Here is a 23,300-nt window from a genome sequence, read left to right as displayed (position 1 = left end):
TTGGGAGGCCGAGGTGGGCCAATCACGAGGTCAAGACCAACCTGGCCAACATGGTGAAATCCCGTCTCTACTAAAGACACAAAAAATTAGCTGGGCATGGTGGTGCGCACCTGTAATCCCAGCTACTTGGGAGGCTGAGGCAGGAGAATCGCTTGAACCCAGGAGGCAGAGGTTGCAGTGAGCTGAGATCATGCCATTACACTCTAGCCTGGACGACAGGGTGAGACTCTGTCTCAAATAATAATAATATAAATAATAATAATAATAATAATAATAATGTGAAAGCAAGTTTATTAAGAAACAACAGAATGGCGACTCCATAGGCAGAGCAGCAGATTCTGTATTTGTAATAAGACACCAGCATCTGCTTACACCTGGAACAAACCTGGTGGGTGCAGTGGAGGTCAGGGCTCTCCCTGACACCTTTTCTGGTGAAGAAAGAGGCTGAGTGAGCAGTGGTTCTAAAACGTATAAAAGGTGTTCCATTAGGATGTGTTCTGTACCCTCCCACCCCCTGCAAAGTCTATGATCAAATAAGTTTAGGAATCTTGGATTTAAGTGAAATAAGTTCATTTCCCACAGGTCTTCCTCAGAACTTTTACTATGCCAATGTACACTGTGACCACCTCTCAGCCTTCAGTGTTACTCAAACTTGGTTTTGATTTTTGAACACTTTCCTCACAACATCTTGATTGAGTGGGTTACAAGGAACACACTCCAGTTAGTTTGAGATGTTGTACCTCAGCCTCTGATCCTCTGTGACCAAGACTTTAGGCCCTTGGCCATACTGTCCCACAGCCCTGCCACTTAGGCATCCCTCAGCATGTCTGTTCATGGGTAAGATGGGGTGAAGCAGGTGTGGCTGTCCTCTCACAGAAGGAGAACAAAGACAGTGCCAGGGGACAGCCCTGCCTCTGGCTCCAGGGACTTGCTGGGCACTGTGACACTAGAGAGCTGCTGGAGTTGCTGCTTCCCTGAGAGCCTGGGGCCCCAAAGTCTCCCTGGGATCACTGTTTTTGTCACTGCAGATTCTGAGATGGTCCTCCAGTCAAAAGTAAGATTCAGTCTTACTTTTGCCTCTGAATCAGCACTACCCACAGCACTGACAGAGGGTGAGGGTGATTTTCTAAGAAATTTGAAAAAGGACCATCAGAGAATCCCTTATCCACCTTTATTCTATATCAAAAGCCCCAGAGTAGAGCTGGGCATGTGTCTGTGGTCCCAGCTACTCAGAAGGCTGAGACTGGAGAACTGCTTGAGGCCAGGAGTTCAGGGCTGTATTGCACTATTATTACACCTGTGAATAGCACTCTATCCTGGACAACCTAGCAAGACCCTACCTCTAAAAAAAAGTCCCCTTTTTAAAAAATGGGATTCTGTAGGAACCAGAAGTGCAAAAGGCAAGTCCCTTAACATTCCTCAAGTACAGTCCAGGTTCCCAGAACCTCCTGGAAAGGGAACTGGGATTTCCAACCCTGAGAGTCCAGAGAGTTGGAACCTTCATGGCTCTGTTGGTGTCTCTGGAACGTGTCCCAGGCTTTGGCATTAGCAGTAGCAACTCTTCCTAAGGAAACAGTTCTGGTGTTTGACCGAAGAGAGAGGCAGGAAGCAGGACAGCAAGGTGTGGGCAGGGGAGAGTATGACTGCAGAAGGAGCCCAGCAGGGAGTGCTGTGCTGCTGGTGAAAGCTGGGCTGGGAGATTAGTGGGGCAGCAATTTCCCACCTAGGAGGAGCATGGGGCCTGTTCTGTGCTGAGTGAATGGTCTAGAGTGACAGAATCTCAGTCACAGAGGAAGGGGGAGTGGTTGCCCCAGCTCTCATCCCAGCCCAGCCCATCTCTTCCAAGGCCATACCTCCCACAACCCTACCACATGAACATCCCTGAGTGAGTGTGCAGGGATAAAATGGGGGCCTGCCCAGCACTCACAGGTGGAAGCAGGTCAGACCTGCAGGGGCTGGGGGCCCCCACATCCCCCGGGGCATTTTCCCCAACCCATATCATATTCTGTATTTTATCACTGGCCCAAGTCTGCCACTGTGGTGACACTTTGTCTCCAGTTTATTAGGGGCCTGGTCACAGAGTGTCTGGATCTGAGTTGGCAGGGAAAATGCTTCCCATGAACAGCCTTTTTTTTTTTTTCTTTTTTTTTGGGAGACAGAGTCTTGCTCTGTTGCCCAGGTTGGAGTGTGGTGGCACAATCTCGGCTCACTGCAAACTCCGCCTCCTGGGTTTAAGCAATTCTCGTGCCTCAGCCTCCTGAGTAGCTGAGATTAGGGATTACAGGTGTGTGCCACCATGTTTGGCTAATTTTTATATTTTTAGTAGAGACGGGGTTTCGTCATGTTGCTCAGGCTGGTCTCGAACCCGACTCGTGATCTGCCTGCCTCAGCCTCCCAAAGTGCTGGGATTACAGGCGTGAGACACCGCACTCAGCCTAATTTTTTGTATTTTTAGTAGAGATGGGGTTTTGCCATGTTGGCCAGGCTTGTCTCAAACTCCTGAGCTCAGGCAAAACACCTGCCTCGGCCTCCCAAAGTGCTAGGATTATAGGCATGAACCACCACGGCTGGCCAGTCATGAATAGTTTTGATGGGACAACCAGGGAACTAGCCCAGGGCTGTGGGATTCAGGTGGGGCCCAGGACCACAGGACGAACTGGGAAGCACTCTTAGGACTCTGCTGGTGCAAAGGAAGGGCTGCAGAAAGTGGCCTGGAAGCGGATAGAAGCACAGGGACTGGCACAGAGGCAGTGACAAGGATGGGGTAGTGCATCAGTGGGGACCTCGGAGGTCTGAGCCAGACCACAGGGCTTGATGGGTCAGAGGACAATGAGCTCAGGGAGGGGCTGGAAACTGGAATCTAGTCCAGGATGGCTTCAAAACAGTGCCCAGGCAAATGGGCAAGAGAGACAGCTCCAGTTTCCAGCCAGGCTGCATCACCTGGCTAGCTGCAGTGGCTGGTGACCCGGGGGAACAGATCCATTTAGAGATACCAAGGAAGCCACTACAAGGACCCTGGAGTTGCGACATTAGCTGTGCCCATGCTTGAACTCCCATCTATATGGCGACTAAGACAAACCCCTGCACTAGTTCAGCCTATTCTGCTGGGCATCTTGAGAGTCACCTCCCCATAGTGTATCTTCCACATCAAAAGGATGGGTGTTGAGGGTGGAACTCAGAGTGGCAGGACTTTCCCTGTCCTGGCTTGGAAAGGAAAGGGAAAACTGGAAAATTCTGACCTACCAGAAGACCTCGGCCTGGGTCTTCCTTCTGTCACCACCTGGTCTTTTGGCTCCCAGAGTCAAGAGGATGGTGAATTGGTCCCTGGGAGAGTGGAGCCCAGGTTGGGATATCCTCAAGGAAAAGAAGCAGTGTGTACCTTTTTGGGTCTTCTACTTGATGGCTCTGGTTTGACCCCAGTCTCTCTCCCTGCATCCCCAATCCCACTGATCTGTCTAGTAGAAGAAAGCACTTAGGGCTGAACTTTTTGATCCTGACCTTTGGGAACCCCCATTATTTTCCCATTACCAATTGCCCCCTTGCTGCAGAAGATGCTGTGGTGTCACTGAGGCTTTGCTTCCCTATGGCATCTGGAGAACAGAAAGAATGCTTCTCTCTGTCCAGGCCCCAAATACATTACGCCCCTGGCTTTGGGAATATTAAAAAAAAAAAAAATCTTAAGTTTCAGTATTTAAATTTATGAATCTGTAAACTTATATAATTTATAAATTTATGAATATTTAAGTATAGTATTCCTACATAAAATTGTACAGATCACAAGTGTTCAACTTGATGCATTTTCATAGACTGAATAACCCATGTAAACAGCATCCCCCAAGAAAAAGTGTGGCAGCACAACTTCCTCATGCCTGCTTCCGGTTTGGGGCAGTGTTACATTTTGCTGAGAGATTACAGAGTCCTGAAACAGTTTGACACCAGGCTCCAAGTGGCAGTGGGATTCCAGAAGGCCAACATGGAGTTGTGTCCAGTAATGCCAACACAGTGGCAGATGCTTCTCTTTGGGGCTACTAGGGATGTGTTAACAGCAGCCTCTGTGGGAGGGGCAGGGTATGTGGAAATAGGAGGGTTGTCTTGTTTTGGCTGCGAAGAATGTAAGGAAACAGCTATGGGGGAAGAGGAATTCTTGAGAGCTTGGGCAAGGTGACCTTGATCTAGTCTTGGATGTGCCAAGATCCCAGCATCTGTACCTTCAGAGGGAAGTCAGGGAGGGAGAGGTGGGGTTGATGTTTCTCATGGGTACCAAGGCAAGACCAAGACCCTGGACTCCTGACCCTCACCAAGAAAAGTTGCATACTCTCAAGTAAATCTCTGAATGTCTCAATTTCCCCAGCTGCAAAACAAAGGGGATGGCCTCTCCGATTCCCATGTCTCTGGGCATCCACTAACCCATTACAAGCATCTCAGGACAACCAGCACTCACCTTCAACCTCCAAGATACTCCCCAATGATCTTTGCTACCTGATATCTGTATCCTTGTGTCATTCCCTCCCACATATTATCAATGTTGGTCTATGTGAATAATAGGATACAAATGATGGTATGTCATTTCTGAGATTAGGTTATAAAATTCTTTGCACCTCCATCTTGGTTGGTCTCTTCCTCCCTCTCAAGCCAGCTACCATGTCTTGAGCAGCACTATGGAGAGGTCCACGTGACAAGGAACTGAGGCTTTTGCCGGCACCCACTTGAGTGAGCTTGGAAGCTGATCTTCCAGCCCAAGGCAAGGCTTCAAGTGATTGCAGTTCTGGCTGACATCGTGACTGCAACCTCATGAGAGATTCTGAGCCAGAACCCGCCAGCTAAGCCATTCTCTGATTCCTGACTCCCAGAAATTGTGCAAGATAATAAATATTTGTTGTTTTAAGCTGCTTAGCTTTAGGGGTAACTTAATAGCAATAAATAAATAATACAATCCAGCCTTCCACCCATCTCCTAGGTTGTTGGGAAAGCCCTCAGGGAGCCTGGATCCCTGACTCTGGCCTTCAGAGCACTCTGCTCCCACATTCAGTGTCTGAGTGATGTGCCTGAGTTGGCTTCTCCTGGCTCATGAGGGCTGACTGTTATCACACATTCAGGAATTTTGTGAGCCAGATGATGTCACACTGACAATTTGAAATCAGCCGTGGTGGGAGTTTTTATGCCATGGAAAGAGACAAATGCTACAAATCACTTCCCTCCCCCAGCCAATTGTCAAACATTTACCAGCACATCACTGCCCTTAATTATCCCTATCTCTGTCTCTTTAAAATATTATTATGTATTTCAAGTTTAAAGACTATCATAACCACCTGTATACCAATCATCCAACTTAAAAACTGAAGCACTCATCAGTTCAGTGCTCATCAATTCAATGTCCCCCACACCCCTCATTTCATGACCGCTTCCTTTCCCACCTGAGGCAAATCATCATTCTGAATTTTCTGTTTATCAATGCCATCCTTTTTTTTTGTACTTTTACTATATATAGATGTGTTCCTAAACAATATATAGTACCATACTTTGTGATGGTGGTGGGTACTACATGTTTTCAAATTTTATATAAATGGCATCTTAGAGTACGTTTTCTCCTACATCCTGCTTTTTCACTCAATATTGTTTGTAAGTCATGTTGATGTGATCTGCTGTATTTCATTTACTTTTACTTATATATAGAATTCCATTGTATGACTATACCATAATTTATTGATCCACTCTCCTGTTGGTGGGCATTTAAGGTTATTTTATTTTGTTTTGTTTTTGTAACTATTAACAAAACAGCTACAGACATTTTTACTCACGTTTCTTAACACGTATAAAATTTTCTCTAACATATTTTCCTAGGGATGAAATTGCTGGGTCATAGAGTATACACTTTTTCAACTTAACTAGAGAATCCAAATTGCTCACCAGAGCTGCTATACGTCACATCAATAATATTTCTAGCAGCTTTATTCATGATAGTCCCCGAAGTGGAAAGAACTCAAATTCCAATCAATAGGAGAATGCAGAAATAAATTATGGTGTATCTATACAATGGAATACTACTTAGCAATACAGAGGAACAAACTACTCCTACATGCAACAATATGGATGGATCTAACAGGTATGTTGAATGAAACAAACCAGAAATTATATGAAGTCTAGAACAGGTTAAAGGAATCTGTAATGAAAGGCAGTAAGGATAACGGTACCTTGAGGAGGGAGGTATAAAGTGAGAAGGGGCAGGAAGGAACCCAATGGGGGTTCTGGAGAGATTCTATGTCTCGATGCGGGTGGTGGTTACCTCGGTATACACTTAAGATTTGTGCACTCTGGCCGGGCGTGGTGGCTCATGCCTGTAATCCCAGCACTTTGGGAGGCCCAGGCAGGCGGATCACAAGGTCAGGAGATCGAGACCATCCTGGCTAACAGGGTGAAACCCCGTCTCTACTAAAAATACAAAAAATTAGCTGGGCGTGGTGGCGGGCGCCTGTAGTCCCTGCTACTTGGGAGGCTGAGGCAGGAGAATGGCGTGAACCAGGGAGGCAGAGCTTGCAGTGAGCCAAGATCTCGCCACTGCACTCCAGTCTGGGCGACAGAGCAAGACTCCATCTCAAAAAAAAAAAAAAAAAAAAAAAAACAGATTTGTGCACTCTATGCATTGTCTTCTCTCCATTAAAAGATGTGAAACATAAAAGCACACACCAAAGTAGCTGAACTAGTTTACACCCTCACTGGCAGTGATCCTGCTACTGGGACAGTGAGACTTGATAATTTTTTTCCATTTGAAAAGTGTGGCATGGCATCTGATTGTGGTTTCATTTGCATTTCCCTGGTTACTGATGAGGGTGGGCATCTACCGATGTTTATTGGCCATTTGGATTTTCACTTGTGTCAACGGCCTATTCTCATCTTTTTCCCATTTTTCTGTGGAGTTGTGTTTTTTCCTCATTGATTATAGAAGTTCTTATATAGTGTGGAAACTAGTTCTTTGTAAATACATGGATTGGAGGTATCGTCTTCCAGTCTATGGCTTGTCTTTTCAAGCTTTAAACAATATCTCTGGCCGGGCGGTGGCTCACACCTAATCCCAGCACTTTGGGAGGCCGAGGTGGGCAGATCACGAGGTCTGGAGTTCGAGACCAGCCTGGGCAACACGGTGAAACCCCGTCTCCACTAAAAATACAAAAATTAGCTGGGTGCGGTGGCAGGTGTCTGTAATCCCAGCTACTCTGGAGCCTGAGGCAGAAGAATTGCTTGAACCCTGGAGGCTGAGATTGCAGTGAGCCGAGATCGTGCCACTGCACTCCAGCCTGGGCAACAGAGCAAGACTCCGTCTCAAAACAAACAAACAAACTCTTTTACTAAACCAAAGTTTTTAATTCTAGTGTGGTCAAACGTATTGTCTTCCTTTATATCCTGTGCTTACTGTTCCAAGTTTACAAACTTCATCCACGGGCTGAGGTAAAAAAAATTCTCCTATATTTTCTTCTGAAAAAATTCTAAGTAAAGCTTTTCAGAATTGTATTTTTGACTTACTTCTGTGTATGATGAAAGGTGGGGCCAATCCACTCTTTTTTTTTTTATTTTTTATTTTTGAGACGGAATCTCGCTCTGTCACCCAGGATGTAGTGCAGTGGTGAGATCTCGGCTCACTGCAAGCTCCGCCTCCTGGGTTCATGCCATTCTCCTGCCTCAGCCTCCCGAGTAGCTGGGACTACAGGCGCCCACCACCATGCCCAGCTAATTTTTTGTGTGTATTTTTAGTAGAGACGGGGTTTCACCGTGTTAGCCAGGATGGTGTTGATCTCCTGACCTCATGATCCACCCGCCTAGGCCTCCCAAAGTGCTGGGATTACAGGCATGAGCCACCGCGCCCGGCCTCAATCCACTCTTTTATCCCACTTAAAAGGAACTTGAAAAAACAAAGAACATGGTTTCTTCTGTACAGAGCTTGGCAAAACTTGAGCAGAGACTGTGTGTGTCTACTTTGTGGTCTTGAGTTCTTGAGTGAATTCCTTTTCTTATCTTTTGCAACCAGGAAATTATTTTCTCCCATCAAACTTCTCTCTTCTTTTAGCTCTCTGCCTCCTGCAGAAGCACTGAACACCTGAGCATATAAAAGACTACAGGGTCCCTCCTGTCTCCCTGGTACATATATTTAAAATGTAGTCCAGCTAATTATAGTTGGACTTAAAATCAGTATTGTAAGTCTGGGGCTTGACTGCAGAGACAGTGCCAGGCATAGCTGGGCTCAAAGGCTGTTTGTTGACTGGAAGAATAGATAATGCTGCCTATTTGTTTCTGCTACTTCTGCCAGTGACCAGCTGTGGGGACTTGACCAAGTCATTTAATATATTCACCTCTGTCACTTTCCACACCCTGCCCTGTGGATTATGGTCACCTTCAGAGGGACTGTTCTTCCTGTATGACCTGCAGGCCTAGCCAAGTCCGGGTAGGGAGTAAGGACTCGCCCACACCTGAGGTCATGACTGCATTTGGTCAAAGTTACCTCTTCTTTCAACATCTGCAGTCAGCTCTGGGGTCATTCACAGATAAGCACACACATAAGCACGCTGGAAGTTTTATTCTCACCTGGTTAAGACTTCAGGCTCTGAAACCAGAAGACTGCCTTGGTTTGAGTCCTTGCTCTCACACTTTTAGCTGGGAGTCTTTTGGCCGGGCGGTGGCTCACGCCCCTTTTGGCAAGTTACTTCTTTGAGCTTCAGTCTCATCTGCAAAATGAAATAACATAGGTAAAGCACTTAGAACTTTACCACGTGCACAGTAAGTGGTCAGTAAAGACGAGCTATTATTATTACCTGCAACAGAAAGTTTAGGGAGAGAGATTTTAGGCAGCAGAAGTTTCTGTTCCAAGTCTCTTGAAAGATGCCTTCATTTTCTTATGGTTGACAGTTTTGAAATATGAAAGGGGCCTCCAGACACCCGCTCCCTTGGGCACTATTCTGGGTTTCAGATTCTTATCTTGCTCAGCTTTTGGGTCAGAGAGGAGGAAAGGATGTCAGGGATCACAAACTGGCAGCCAGTGAGCTGCATGAGGCCCCTGGACATGCTGGGCTTGGCTCTTTTCATTTGGATTAATAACCAACATTAAGATTCACATTCAAGATTTCACTTAAAAAAAAAAAGTACTTCCAGCTTTTCTTGAAAGATCTGACTGGGCTGGGACCTTGTTTCTACATGGTGCCCACCAGCTAACAGCCCTTTTGGGTGTGCCTTGGGCCTTCAGTGCTGTCGCCCACCCTCACTTGGCTCCTGTGCTGTAGGCATCTGGGTGTGGCACCCTCTCAGAAGCAGCTGCCCTACGGTGCTTGTGGGCCAGGACAACACTCGGGTAGGCTACTCCTGGAGAAAGCATGGCTCAAGAGGGAGGGGTCCCAGCGAAGTTTCTCCTGCCTTGTCTCTGTAGAGACAGAAAATGCATTAATCATTCTGCCCATGACCTCAGCAACCCAAAGCAGCTCCTGTAAGTAGACCAAGTGGATGGAGGCTGGCCAACTCCCACTGTCACTCACCCCCTCGTGGACTTCTACTCTTACGCTCACCACCCTTCCCCCCTTAATCCTTCTGAAACACTAGACTATACCATCAGCTTCCTCTTTCTCCATCACCTCAGGCAGAAACTGACAGTTACCTGCCCCTCTCCCCTTAGCCATTAGATCAAGCCCAGGAAGATGGCAGCACCATCCTTCCTAAGTGCCAGGAGGGGACCAAAGCATAGTTAATGCTTATTAAACAGTATCATGATAACACGACACATGTGAAACACTTAACAATGTTCAATAAACTCTGGTCCCTTTCCTCCCCACTCCAGTCCCTTGTTTTCCCCCTTTTCTGTCTAACCTCTTCTATGTCTCCAGTAACTCCTTAAAACAGACCTGACAACTGCCAACCCCTTTTACAATTCTCTAATAGTTTTCCTACTGTCTGCAGAATAAAGGCCCCTTAGAAACCGGGCCCAGGCTTCCCTCCGGCGGTATCAGGTCGCATCATCCTCAGTCCTGGTCAGAGGGAGCCGCTCGGTGCCGGTGCCGTCCTCCCTCTCTGCCTTTGCTTGGTCTCCCGCCTGGAATGCCATCTCCGCCTCTGCGTTTGCCCGAGGTTTCCGGTCCGCCCCTGCTCCAGGTGCCCGAGGACGCCTGCCCTGGAGCCCTCGCCCTATCCCTTGCCCTATTTCTGTGAAACTTTCTATCTCGGTGTGTCCGGAGCGCGGGAAGCGGTTTTCCCGGAGAACTCCGGTCTAAAGAGGACCAGTGATGTCTTTGGAACTTTCTGGAATGTCCTGACTCTCGCGGCCCCCTCTGCAGCGCACGGAGCAGTGGGTCTAAAGTGAGTGCGCCTCCTGCAGCCCGGGGGCTACGGTTCCGACCAAGGATGCAGGGCTGGCTCTCGCCCTGCAGAGATCACTGGAAGAGAAAGAGCGCGGACACGAGGCTGTACTGACGAAGCGATCGCCGCCGCTCGCAGGGGCTTGTAAATCGTGCCCTCTTTCGTTAAGAGGGAAACTGAGGCCCAGGGCAGACACTGAGTCGGCTAGGGTTACTTAGGTGATAGCGCGCTCAGGCTTAGGTCTCTGGCCCCCCAGGAGGCAGCTGTGGCCAGCAGCGGCGGCGGTCCCCTCAGGGTTCCGGGTGGGCGGCGGAGCCCTCCTCGGCTCGGCCTGCTAGGAGGGGCGGGGCTCGAGGGGGCGGAGGCGAGGGCCCGGGCGGGGCCGACACAGGTGCTCCGCATCCGGCCGGGGGGCGGCTCCGAGGAGCGGCTCGTAGGAGCTTCATAAGCTGCCGGGGTGCGGGGCTGCGCGCGGCCCGCTGCAAAAATAGTGCCCACGTGCGTGCGCGTCTCTCGCCCGCCGGCTGGCCGGCCAGCCCGTCAGCCCCGCAGGGCCACACCGGCCCCATGGCGTTCCCGCTGGTAAGAGCCGCCCGCCGCTCGCCTGGGCGGGGCCGCGTCCCGGCCACAGTAGCTAACGGTCCGCGCGCAGCCGGGTCCGGCGCCGCGGTACCCCCATCCCCCGCCCGGTGCGCGCGAGTCCCGGGCGGGGCGCGGTCACGTGCCCGCGGGCGTGGGGCCTCGTGGAGGGGTGGAGGGCGAGGGGGGCAGGGAGCCTCCTCGTGACTCAGGGCCTTTGGGCTTAAAGGCGCCGCAGCCCTGCGGGGGCGGCTGGTGAGGCCTCGGAGCCGCACTGCGGCCTCCGGGCGGCCTCGAGCGTCTGTCCAGACGGGAGCTGACCGGACATAAAGGAGCACCGGCGCCCGGAACGTTTCTTTCTCACACTGCCGTCGCACGGGAGATCCGAAGCCGCTGGCGCTGGAAGCTCACGCCCCCTGCGGGTCTCTTTAGCACCCGGCGCGCGGTGGCGGGGGGGGCCCGGGCGGGACGGGGCGGGGCTGCTGACGGCGTAGACCCCGTGCTCCGTGGAGAGCCCCACGACGGCGCGGCGGTCTCGGCCCCTTTAAGGTGGAGGGATCAAGCCCCTCGTGCGGCTTCCCAATCCCGGGCAGGTCACGTGGCTTCACACCTTCGCTTGGCGCCGGAGAGGGAGTCTTGGGGGCGGGGCTGGCCAGGTAGTGTGGCGCGAGGGCGGAAGACTGGCGGGGCTTAGTGCCCGGGAGACCCGCGGGGCTGGCGGCTTTGAGGTGGGTCCTGGGGGCATGGGCGGGAGAGGGGTAGGCTTGCAGGCTGCGGAGGTGGCGTAGGCGGGGAGCGGCCTGAACCCACTCTGGGCTGTGCTGTCCAGACCCTCAGCCTGGCGAGCGGGTGCATGTGGCCTCGCGTTCTGGTCTTTCTCCTCAGTGCGGGAAGAGGCCGGGTGCCCAGACTCAGGGGCGGCCTCAAGTTTGGCGGAGCAGCGGCTGGGGCCCTGGACGGGTCGCTCCCCCTGATGGCGAGCTGGTTGGGCGGGCCTGTGCCCGCCTGGAGTCACCTGAGTGTGGGAGGACTCACCCACAAAGGGGCCCTCACCTTGGGGTGTCCCACCCGGCGTCATTCCCCGGGGCTTTTTCATGTCGTGGGTTCCTCAGCGGTCGAGTCGACCGAGGCTTTGCTGCCTCATTCCTAGAGGACCCAGGGAGGCCAGAAGGCTCTGTGAGCGGCCCTGCGCTGACCCCGTGACCGAGAAAAGCCAGGCGGACCCCTGGACTCTTGGGCGCCTTAGGGGGCACTTTGTTCCCTGCAGCCCTGGCTCCTTGCACCGTCCTCAGCTGGGGGAAGAGAGTCGGGAGCCGAATTCGCTCTTAGAAGCCGGGGTGCCTCCCGCCAGGGCCGCCTGGGAGGAGGCCGCGTCTCTCCTCCCCCGCCCCGCGCCTGCAGCCCCGGCCCTGACTGACGCCGCATTTCTTTGGCAACCGCTTCCCTTGGTCTCCCTGGCTACCGCCCTGCTTCCCCGCTCTCTCTCCTGGCACCTGAGTCAACTACTGGGCTGTGTCGTTGGTGGGGAAGAGGGGCAAGTGGGTGGGGTTCCTATTCTGGAAGGCACAGGTGCACCGTCCGCCTCTTGGCTGCCCCTCAGGTGACGGTGCGGTCCCTTGCCAGCAGGAAGAGTGTCTGCTAAGGACAGTTTGCACCCTGAGGCTCATGTTCCCTTTGAGTCTAGGACACATGCTGGGTTAAAAAATAAAAATAAATTCAAACAGGACTCAATGTTGGAAATCTCAAGTTGGTGATTGTTTTCCTGGTTGGTTTTTTGCATAGTTAGAAAAGCTTGTGGAGCTCAGTGGGGCTGCTAGCTGTCGGAAAACCCTGGAGATGGTGTTTTGGGGATTCAGCACTGGTCTTTTATTTGTCCCCATTGAGCTGGCTTGGAGCTGAACTGTAATCCCAGAGCGCGTTGCTGTAGAGTTTGGCTTTTTATTTTTTTATATTTATTTATTTATTTATTTTGAGAGGGAGTCTTGCCCTGGCACCCAGGCTGGAATGCAGTGGCGCGATCTCGGCTCACTGCAACCTCCGCCTCCCGGGTTCAAGCGATTCTCGTGCCTCAGCCTCCTGTGTAGCTGGGATTACAAGTTCGCGCCACCACGCCCGGATGATTTTTGTATTTTTAGTAGAGATGGGGTTTTCAGCATGTTGGTCAGGCTGGTCTCGAACTCCTGACCTCGTGATCCGCCCGCCTCGGCCTCCCAAAGTGCTGGGATTACAGGCGTGAGCCCCCTCATCTGGCCGAGTTTCGCTTTTTAAATTTTTTGTCACGGCGATTTAAACTTTGGGTGGCCTGGTAGTGCCTGCTCAGTTTATAGAAGTAGGATTTGGAAGTTGACTACTCTGTGTATAAGTCAACCTTTGTAATAAAAAAGTATGGCCGGGCGCCATGACTTACGCCTTTAATCCCAGCACTTTGGGAGGCCGAGGCTGGCAGATCACCTGAGGTCAGAAGTTCAAGACCAGCCTGGGCAACAAGGTGAAATCCCGTCTCTCCTAAAAATACAAAAATTAGCCAGGCGTGGTGGTGGACGCCTGTAATCGAAGCTACTTGGGAGACTGAGGCAAGAGAATCGCTTAAACCCAGGAAGTGGAAGTTGCAGTGAGCCGAGATCCGCCACTGCACTCCAGCCTGGGCGACAGGGCGAGACTCTGTCTCAAAAAAAAAAACAAAAAACAAAACTTGGCTTCCCCCCTCCGAACGGTTTGTCTTGTCAACAACTCCCTGGTCTGGGCTCCCATGTGTGGGTGGGAGGTTGTGCCAACCTGTGCAGCACATCAGAGGTTGGAGAGCTGATGCCTGTGATGAATAATCATGGAAACGTTTGCAGTTTGGGTTAGGCCATAGGCATTTGATAAAGGAATGGTTCTATGGGCTTTTTTTTCACTGTAGTGCACAAAACAGTGCCCATGAAGCAAAAAGTGGAGGAGGAAGATAAAGTAGTAAGACTCCAGGCTCAGCACCAAACTTACTAGTGACCTAATGATAATAGCTGCCTTAATAAGCATTTTCACTGAGCACAACCATTAATTTTATTTTTAGTCTTCAAACTCAAACCCTATAGGGGCCAGAGGTAACGTAAATGAGCAGAGGAGGAGGAAAGAAAGGTAATGGCTTCTGAACTGCAGAGTATATGCCTCTCTGAAAGGAGCAGCCACTAGCTGATTGTTGCCCAGCAAAAATGTGGGCCCAGAGTTGGTGGATCTTTGACTTGCTTCTAAACTGGCTATCTCTATTTTGATGAATCTCTTGACTTTTAAATGTAGCGTTAAAATTTTTTTTTTTTTTTTGAGACGGAGTCTCGCTCTGTCGCCGAGGCTGGAGTGCAGTGGCGCAATCTCAGCTCACTGCAAGCTCCGCCTCCCGGGTTCACGCCATTCTCCTGCCTCAGCCTCTCTGAGTAGCTGGGACTACAGGCGCCCGCCACCACGCCCGGCTAATTTTTTGTATTTTTAGTAGAGACGGGGTTTCACCGTGGTCTCGATCTCCTGACCTCGTGATCCGCCTGCCTCGGCCTCCCAAAGTGCTGGGATTACAAGCGTGAGCCACCGCGCCCGGCCCGCGTTAAAAAAATTTTAAACACTATGGACCAAATGTAACGTCTTTAATGTTGGATTCAACCTGAAGGCTAGTTTGGAATCTGTCTTAAAACATCCCTTTTGGATTTCCCAGCTGTTTTGCAGAAAAGGAAACAGGCTTTAGAAATCAAGTCACAAGGCTGTTAAGTGATGGAATTGAGTGTGAACCTAGGTCCTTCTGGTGCCATAGCCCAGCCTATTATGTGTGTTCTGTTATGTCAGAGGATCAAGGGGTTATTGTGGCGTACATTCTAGAAAAAAGGTGGTGGTCTGGGAGCTGATCACATAGGTAAAGTGAACCTTAACTGCATTGGCAGGAATCCCAGTTGCTGTAGAAGTCAGTGTGGGTCTTCTGAGTGTTAGTACAGCAGTGCTGATGTTAGGAGGAATGTGCTGTGTCTATCATTCCACAATGTATGTCAGAGCAGTTAGCTGATCCTAAGAGCCAGAGGTCTGGGGAAGTCAGGCTCCTCCCACTGTGGGGGTGACCCTCCCAACCCTCTGCACAAAAGACTCCTTTTTTCAGGACATTAAAATTTCAGTAACTTTTTCTGTCTGAGGCAAGGCAAATTTGAAATTATATAATTGTTTTAAGACCTGTAAAAGTAAAATGGAGCTTACTAAATCTCACCTTGTCTGTCTTAGCTAAGATTCCCATAATGCTGTCTCTTAGATTTCCAGGAAGAATTAATAAAGGTTAAAAAAATTTTTTTAAAGCAGTTTGTGGTAAAATCTTCTGAGGTAAGCTCCCAGGGCATAAAATAGCCCTGCCTCAGAAATGAGGGGCTGGGGTTTCTTTTTTTTTTTTGAGACGGAGTCTTGCTCTGTCGCCCAGGCTGGAGTGCAGTGGCGCAATCTCGGCTCACTGCAAGCTCCGCCTCCCGGGTTCACGCCATTCTCTTGCCTCAGCCTCTCCAATTCTGGATAAAACTTAGAATCCCAGCATTGTACACAGCCACACTTACAGATGTAAGGGGTATGTACATTTATTTCCTATATTGCATTTTCAAGGATTTTTTTTTTTTTTTCTTGAGATGGAGACTCACTCTGTTGCCGAAGCTGGAGTGCAGTGCTGCAGTGTCGGCTCACTGCAACCTCCGCCTCTGGGGTTCAAGCAATTCTTCTGCCTCAGCCTCCCAAGTAGCTAGAACTGTAGGCGCGCGCCACCATGCCCGGCTAATTTTTGTATTTTTACTGGAGATGGGGTTTCACCGTATTGGCCAGGCCGATCTCGAACTCCTGACCTCGTGATCTGTCCGCCTCGGCCTCCCAAAATGCTGGGATTACAGGTGGGAGCCACCGTGCCCGGCCACATTCCCAAGGATTTAAAGGAGTAAAAAGCATATTCAGAGCTTTTGCCAAAGATTTTTTTTCTGTGAGAATGTAAACTCAGACACAAGCTAGATAGCTTTCTTACCTGTATCCTGGAAAGTTTTTGGAAAGATGAAAGCTTTAAAATATTACCTGCCTCTAGCTGCTTCTTAGCAACCTTTACCAGCAAAGCACTCAGCTATGAGTTCAGTGTTTGTGGATTTGGGGGTGTGGAGTGTGCTGGGGAGGGGAAGGGTGAGGTGACTAAAGTAGCTCTCTGCTGGTATTATTTTTGCATTTATAATGTTAGGTGTTGTCTGTGCAAGCTTTCTCATTCATTGGTTTCAGGTCCCTCAGCTAAATGATTATTTTCTAAAGTTATGTTTATTTTAAGGGAAAATTAGAGTATTTGTACTTTTGGCTTACAGTTTGAGACAGAAATGCACACCAGACCTAAGTATTAATGTTTAGACTGTGGTCTTTAGTAGCTAGTAGTGGAGGCAGTAAAAGAATCATGGGATCAAATAACAAATTATTTTCTCTGCTATGGAAAAGTTGTGCTAATCTCATCCTGTTCTGCAAATCTGCTTTTCCTAGGCGGGATATAAACTGTACTGACTGAGGAGAATTTGCCAGAAAGCCCCTGAGGCTAAAGGGTAGGAAGGGGTTTGCACCTAGAGGTTATGGTAGAGGAGGTTATGTAAGAATTTTGCTTCTCTTGTTTGAATTAAGACCAAGAAGCACTGATTGCACCCTTTACCGTTTCTTAAGCCTTTTAAGATTTTATTAAGATTTTTTTTGAGACAAGGTCTCACTGTGTCACCCAGGCTGGTGGGCAGTGGTGCAATCACAGCTTACTGCAGCCTCAAAGCCCTCTGGCTCAAGGGATCCTTCAGCCTCAGCCTCCGAAGTACCTGGGACTACAGCCATTTAACATGCTTGGCTAATTTTTAAAAAATTTTTTCTTTGAGGTGGGGTTTCACTATGTTGGCCAGGCTCATCCTCAGCTCAAGCCATCCTCCTGCCTCAGCCTCCCAGAGTATTGGGATTACAGGTATGAGCCACCATGCAGGCTCTTAAAGCCTTTTGGTCACTATGAACTTTGCTTCCTTTGTACCCAACATTGCAGTTTTGGAAATGCCCTTAGTTTTTTCCTGCCATTGTTGCAGCCTGTTTTAGAGTGTCTCATCTTCTGTGACCACAGATTCCATAGACTAAAAGTTTTTATGTTGAAGATAGGACCCGCCCCAACAGTGCATTTCTCAATTATAGTAAACTAGCTGAAAAAGATTGAACTGAAACGTGCGTGGTGTATGTAATATTTCATATTTTCATAGGAAAATTATCTGACTTGCTGTAAGAAGTTAATATCCAAATTTCAGAGTGCTAAATTCACATCGTAGATGTAATTTCCAATGAATTTTGTTAGGTGTCATTTTAAAGCCCAGTGTTAGGGATTATTTTGCCACCCTAATATATAATGTAGTTTTGATTAACTTGGACCTAGGAGGATTCCTGACTGAATGGGGTTGAGCTTTACTTTCAGTAGTTCAGGAGAACACTTAGGCATGGATAACCTTTGAATTCTTTTTTTTTTTTTGTATTCCTGAATGGTGGAACAGTCCTTTTAAATTATAGTGAGTTAACACTCTTTGTTTTGATTTATTTAAGGCATTCATGATGAGTTCCCTTGAGGTAACAGGAGAATCCCCAGAGGGCAGGTCTAAAGGTTGGTTTGTATGCTAAAAATGGGTCTTAGTTGCAAGTAGCTATTGATTCTAGGAGTAACTTAACTAATAGTGTTACTGGTTTCTTTATTCTTGGCCAGCATAATATGCTGCTTTATGTACCATCCTGACAGATTTAGCCCCACTGCCTACAATCCCCTTTGATAAAAGTGTGGGAGTAGCTCTCCTCTGTTGGAAGAGAACAGTTACTTTGAAGGGCAGGTTGGTTTTTTTGTGTCTTTTTACAGAACACTTAATCTCTTACTACTTAACACCTGTGCTCTCTGCATTCTGGCTTTGTGCTCCTGGGTTCTGGCCCTGACACCATCTGTCTCCCGTGTGTCTGCCCTTTCTCCTGAGGCTTTTTGTTTTTGTTTTTTGAAAGCTGTAATCTTGGAATTGTTTTGAAGCTCAAAAGGTGTTAGAGACCTGTCTCCTACGTATAACTTGGAGTTGACATCAAAGCCAGATTATAATCTCTGACATCCTCTTTTCATGGACTAGGAGAATTAAGTTTAGAATGAAAAGTGATTACTCTAATTTTATACTGTGAGCAGGGAATAGAGACAGAACTGGAACCCAGGGTTTCTCATTTCTAGACTAGTACTATTTGTAAAATTCATACACTCACCTCTGCTGTGTTGGTCTCTTATTGTACTTAAAATGTCCATTTGGTTTGTAAGACTCTGGCTTCCCTTTTTTTCTTTCTTATCTGATCAATCTTGTCTTGTCTTGGTACTTGCAGGCTTCCTTTTCTCCCCAATGCCACATTCTTCACAGTTCAACCCTGTTGGATCATTGCTGTCTCCTTATATATACAGGAGGCCCATGTGTTCCTATAGAAGCACCAGTTGACTGTTGTGTGCCCAAGTTTTAGATTGAGCTCTTTAGCCTTGGTTGTTCTGAAGACTTATACTTCTGATTGGACTACCGAATGCATGTATCTATCTGAGATATGTTAAACCCAGCAGATATAAAAACAGAACCAATTTCTTCCTTTTCCTCATCAGAAATAACATCAGAAGTAGGCAGGTAAAAGATTTAAAGGTTATTGCCAAAACAGGCATAGTATAGCGAGTAGGAAGGACATTCTAGGCAAAAGGAACAACATGTATAAGGACAAGGAGATATGAAACAGGGCTGTTTTTAGGCAACTAGAAGTACAATATTGCTAGAATTTTAAGCGCAAGGGGTACTAGCTTATGACCTGGTAGTACACTTGTGTTCCTATGTGCAAGAGAAATGAGTACATGTGAGTATAAAAAGGCATGCACAAGAATATTCACAGCAGTTTTATTCATAATATTCAAAATCTGAAGAAAAAGCAAGCCGGTTGTGGCACCTGTAGTACCAGCTACCGGGGAGGCTGAGGCAGGAAAATCCCTTGAGCCTAGGAGTTCAAGTGTGGTCTGGACCACATATCCAGACCCTGTCCCTAAAAAATAGGGCAAAACAACAAACGCCTGTTATGTCGGGTCCCCCAAGACAGTGCCCAAATTAGATGATTGACTAGGAAGATTCACAGGACTCAGCATATAGTGGTACTCATAGCTAAGCTTACAGCTAAAGGATACGGAGAAAAGCCATCAAAGGGAAAAGGCACGGGGGGTGAAGTCTGGTACAAGCTTCCAATGTTCTTTTCGTGGGAGAGTTAAACAGGACATAGTTTAATTCCCCCACAACTGACAACATATGTAAAATGTTGCCAGCCAGAATAGCTTGTTAGGCACCCAGAGAGAGACAGAGAGAGAGTTGCGTGTGTGTGTGTCTGAGGACTGGTTAAATAGGTAGCCTCTGCCTGAAATGTACCAAAATTTCAGACTCCAGGAGGAAAGCTGATGTTCAGCATAAACCATATTGTTTGTTCATTTGGGTATAGTAAGTCACTCAGTTCTGGGAATGGTGGGAACTCAAAATTTAAGTTCCCAGATGGTAGCTAAAAGACACCAGTCAGACCTGTTACTTTAAGTCTTTTCTGTACACCCTTGAGCAGGAATATGGATAAATACATATATCCACATCTATTAATATATAGCACAGTAATAAAAACCATTGTTCTATACTTTAATGTGTAGACATGTCAGATACTAAGTGGGGAAAAAAAAGTCAAACCCAAAAGAATACTTACTTACATGATTGCATTTATAAGAGGTTCAAAAATGGGCAAAACTAATTGGTAACAACAGAAGCCTGAATAGTAAACTCTTTGGGGGATAGTGTGGGAAAGGGCACAGGGGAACCTTACAGAGTGTTGGAGATGGTCTGTATCTTGCTGTGTGTGGTGGTTGCTCCAGTATATACAGATACGTGAATCTTGATCAAGATACACACAACTATTGCCCTTTTATTGAGAGAGAACACACAACAGAATAAAGTGGGAATAGACTAGGAGGGATCTAACTTGGCCACTAAGCTGAAGGCAGACCATGAAGGGTTTTATATGCTGTTGATAAGGAACTTGGCCTTTACTCTGTGGCAGCAGTTCTCCAAGCTAGGTCTGTACCTGCTTAGTGTGGTCACCAAAACCCTTTAAGAGGCCATAAAGTCAGAAGTATTTTTATAATTCTAAGACATGGTTGATTTCTGCTCCCCCACCCCACTGTGTTGACATTTGTACCGATAGTGCAAAAGCAATGGGGGTGGGTAAAATGGCTGGCACTTACTTAGGGGGAATCAGGGCAGTGCCATTAAACTGTAGTAGCAGTCATTGTATTCTTCATGGTACACATTCCCAGAAAAGCCAGTGTCACTTACAAATATCCTTGAGGAAGCAGTAAAATTAACTTCATTACATCTCAGCCCTTGAATATATGCCTTTAATATTCTGTGTGACAAATGAGAAGTCAGTATAAAGTACTTTTGCTTCATATCCAAGTATGATGATTGTCTCAAGGAAATGTGTTTATGTGACTGAGTTTCAAGAATAAGCCTCTTTTTTTCCTTTGAACACCTTTTTTTCTTTACCAGAAGAACAACTAACAAACTATGGTTATTCAACTTTGGGTATTTGGCAGACATTTTCTTGAAAATGAACCAAGTAAGCCAGTCACTTCATAAGAGATAACTCACTATATTTGTTGCCAGTGATACAATTTGAGCACTGAAGAAAAAAATAAGAATTTTGGAAGATCTTTATTGGCCGCCACATGAGCTTGACGCTTGCCCCAATACTTAAAGTCCCCTGGTGAGATTGGTGGTACTATTTACTATTAACTAGTGTGTCAACGTTTGTTATATTTGCATAATTCAAGCCAATATTTGTCAAATGACTAACAGATCAGATAGGAGTAAAAGATCCATCCAAAATGCAAGATTGACTCATGTGTTTTAATGTAACAGCATATGAGGAATACATATGGTTTCAGATTCCATGTTGTAACTAATCTTTAAGAAATTACCATTTGTTGAGAATTTTGATGTAGTATTAATAGCCACAGTTGTCTGAAAATGATATTAAAATACTCCTTTTTCCAACTATGTATCTGTGTGAGGCTGGATTTTCTTCATATACTTCAGCCAGAATAACACATGACAACATATTAAATACAGAAACAGACCAGAAAATCCAGCTATCTTATATTAAACCATATACTAAAGAGATTTGCAAAAATGTCAATGCCACTACATAAATTTTTTTTGTCTTGGAAAATGATTATGTTAATATGTAATCGGTTTTTTTAATGGTTAATAAATCTACCCCTTTTTAATTTCTAATGGGTGAATATTGATATGACCTACTTAGACAAAAAGCTCTTGAGTAATTAAAATTAAAATTACTTAAAATTACCTCAGTAATTTTTAAGAGTATAAAGGATTCCTCAGACCAAAATGTTTGTGGACCACTGCCCTCTGGAGTAGGTGATTAGATTTGTACTTTCCAAAGATCCTGTAAGAATATCCAGGCAGGAATGAAGACCTCTTAAAAGGCTCAGGAAATGTCCATAGGATTTGATGAGGCACAGTGAACTTGGTTTGAAAAAAAGTGTTTCAGAATAGCATGTGTGGAAAGGGAGAGAAGCATCTGATGCTTGCCTTCGAGGATTAAAGAGATGAGTAAAGGCTGTAGAGATGGGGTACTCTGTACGGAGGGCTGATGGGGATGCTAGGGAATGACAGGCTGGCTACTAGAGGGAAGAGCAGGGTTAAGAAAAATTATAAACATGGGAGGGAGCTGATCATGTTTACAAAGGTGTGAGAGCTGTGGCAGGGATAACCAAGAGGCCCTGAGGGTATGAGAAAAAATGGACTCCAAAATTGCTTTTTAAATAGAAAGAAGGATAGTAATGGAAGCTGTGTCAAATTGGTGAGGGCAAGAGTAGGGTCATGTAGACCAACTGTCTGGAGCCTTTAGTTTCTTTTATTCCTCAGGAGAATTTATGAGACTTTGTCATTCTCACATTACAAATGAAAAGACCTGCTTAGAGAAATTGAAAATCTTGGTCAAAGTTCCCCAGTTAATGGAGCACTGGGGCTTAAATCAGAATCCCAGACTCCAAGTTCCCTCTTTCTTCTGCATCAAGGCAGCCTGAGAAGCATTATATGGAGAGGTGATGAAGACCGGGTCCAAGAACAGCTCTGAGACAACTCTGGAGCCTTTGTTTTTTTATTGATGTGGAATGGTCTGTGGTCCAAACCTAAAACCCCAAATCCCAAAATGACTTTAGTGGCTGAGAATTTTGACAGGGAGAAGAGGTAGAATTGATGAATATTTCTCTTGATGTATCTAAAATCTTAAGAAGGGAGTCACTACCATTTATGAAGGTTATGAGTGAGGTGGTAAAAATACCTATGCCAGGAGTGTGATACGGGTCTGCCTTTCATATGGTATCTGTATTGAGTGCCTGCAAATGCAGCAGATACTAGTCTGGGGCAGTGCTGAGATACAGGTTGTGAAGGACCTTTATAGTTTATCAAATTGGTGAGCTAACAGTCCATACAGTTAGCAGTGTGACAGGTAAGTGATGAGAGTTACAATTATAGTGACCATGTGCTTTCAATATTCTTGAGGTGTTTTGGTATGAAATATTCTCTAATGTCCTCATAAACCTGTCCTAAATTGTAGTATTTCCTCTTCCACACTGAGTTAAGAGAGCAAAAAGAATATTGGACAATAGATGTACCCTATGAAAAATGAAGAATAGCCAGAGATGGAAAGGGAGAGCCAGGAGAAAGTGATTCCTGACTTGAGTGGAGAATAGCTGAAGGGTCAGATCCTACAAAGATGCAGAGTAAGATAGACTTGAAGTATCAGTTGGATTTGTCAGCTATGAAGGCATTAATTTGGGAGCAGTTGTTTAGTGTCTTTTTGGGGAAGGGGAGAGATCAGTGCTGGCAGGACGTTGTGGATTGAGAGGATGAACAGGAAGTTAAATAAAGATCATATATTTTCAAGAAGGTTGATAGTATAGCAGAAGAAAGACGGCAGTGAATTGGGAGGATATTTTAAATCAAGGAAGATGTGGTGGTGTTTTAAGGTGAAAGAGTCTTAAACATACTGACAAACTGAAGGAGCCAGTGGAGAAGAGAGGAAAGTCAGATGATGCAGGGAGAGGAGATCTTGTATCTGTTGATGGATTTATCTTTCTGATACAGGAAGGAGGTTAGGACCTGTAGCTTTATCTCGTTTATTCCTGGTGAGCCTTCCTGTCCAGCCCTGTTGGACTACTTTGTTTTCTTGAATTTACTGTGTTCTGTATCCTCTCTGTGCTTGTTCTCCGTGTTAATGCTTTTTCTCATGCCTCCTTATTGAAATTCTGCATTTTCATT

The 23,300-nt window shown here is 46.9% G+C and overlaps 1 protein-coding gene and 1 long non-coding RNA gene across 7 annotated transcripts in view; one reads left to right on the top strand and one right to left on the bottom strand.

Annotated features, from left to right (window-relative positions):
* Positions 1-8,125: 8,125 nt before the first annotated feature.
* Positions 8,126-10,800, bottom strand: LOC131381179 (uncharacterized). Its single transcript, XR_009209726.1, has 3 exons — positions 9,954-10,800; positions 8,802-8,973; positions 8,126-8,714 (listed from the first exon to the last, which is right to left on the bottom strand). It is a non-coding gene; the product is annotated as an uncharacterized LOC131381179 (long non-coding RNA).
* Positions 10,717-23,300, top strand: part of CPEB1 (cytoplasmic polyadenylation element binding protein 1) — a 105,717-nt gene continuing 93,133 nt past the window's right edge. For 2 of the 6 annotated variants that reach the window (XM_058427650.1, XM_058427649.1), the window contains exon 1: positions 10,717-10,911. In XM_058427650.1, coding sequence (XP_058283633.1) covers positions 10,897-10,911 — 15 coding nt within the window. In that variant the 5' untranslated portion in view covers positions 10,717-10,896. Of the gene's footprint in view, positions 10,912-11,183; positions 11,331-11,536; positions 11,637-23,300 lie in introns of those variants that run through there. The other 4 variants (XM_032175563.2, XM_058427648.1, XM_058427651.1 and 1 more) reach the window with 3 other exon arrangements.

The sequence above is a fragment of the Hylobates moloch genome, unplaced genomic scaffold (assembly GCF_009828535.3).
Source record: "Hylobates moloch isolate HMO894 unplaced genomic scaffold, HMol_V3 SCAFFOLD_14, whole genome shotgun sequence".
Classification (NCBI taxonomy): domain Eukaryota; kingdom Metazoa; phylum Chordata; class Mammalia; order Primates; family Hylobatidae; genus Hylobates; species Hylobates moloch.
The sequence above is the reverse complement of the archived record's forward strand: the minus strand, read 5'-3'. Positions and strand labels throughout refer to the sequence as shown.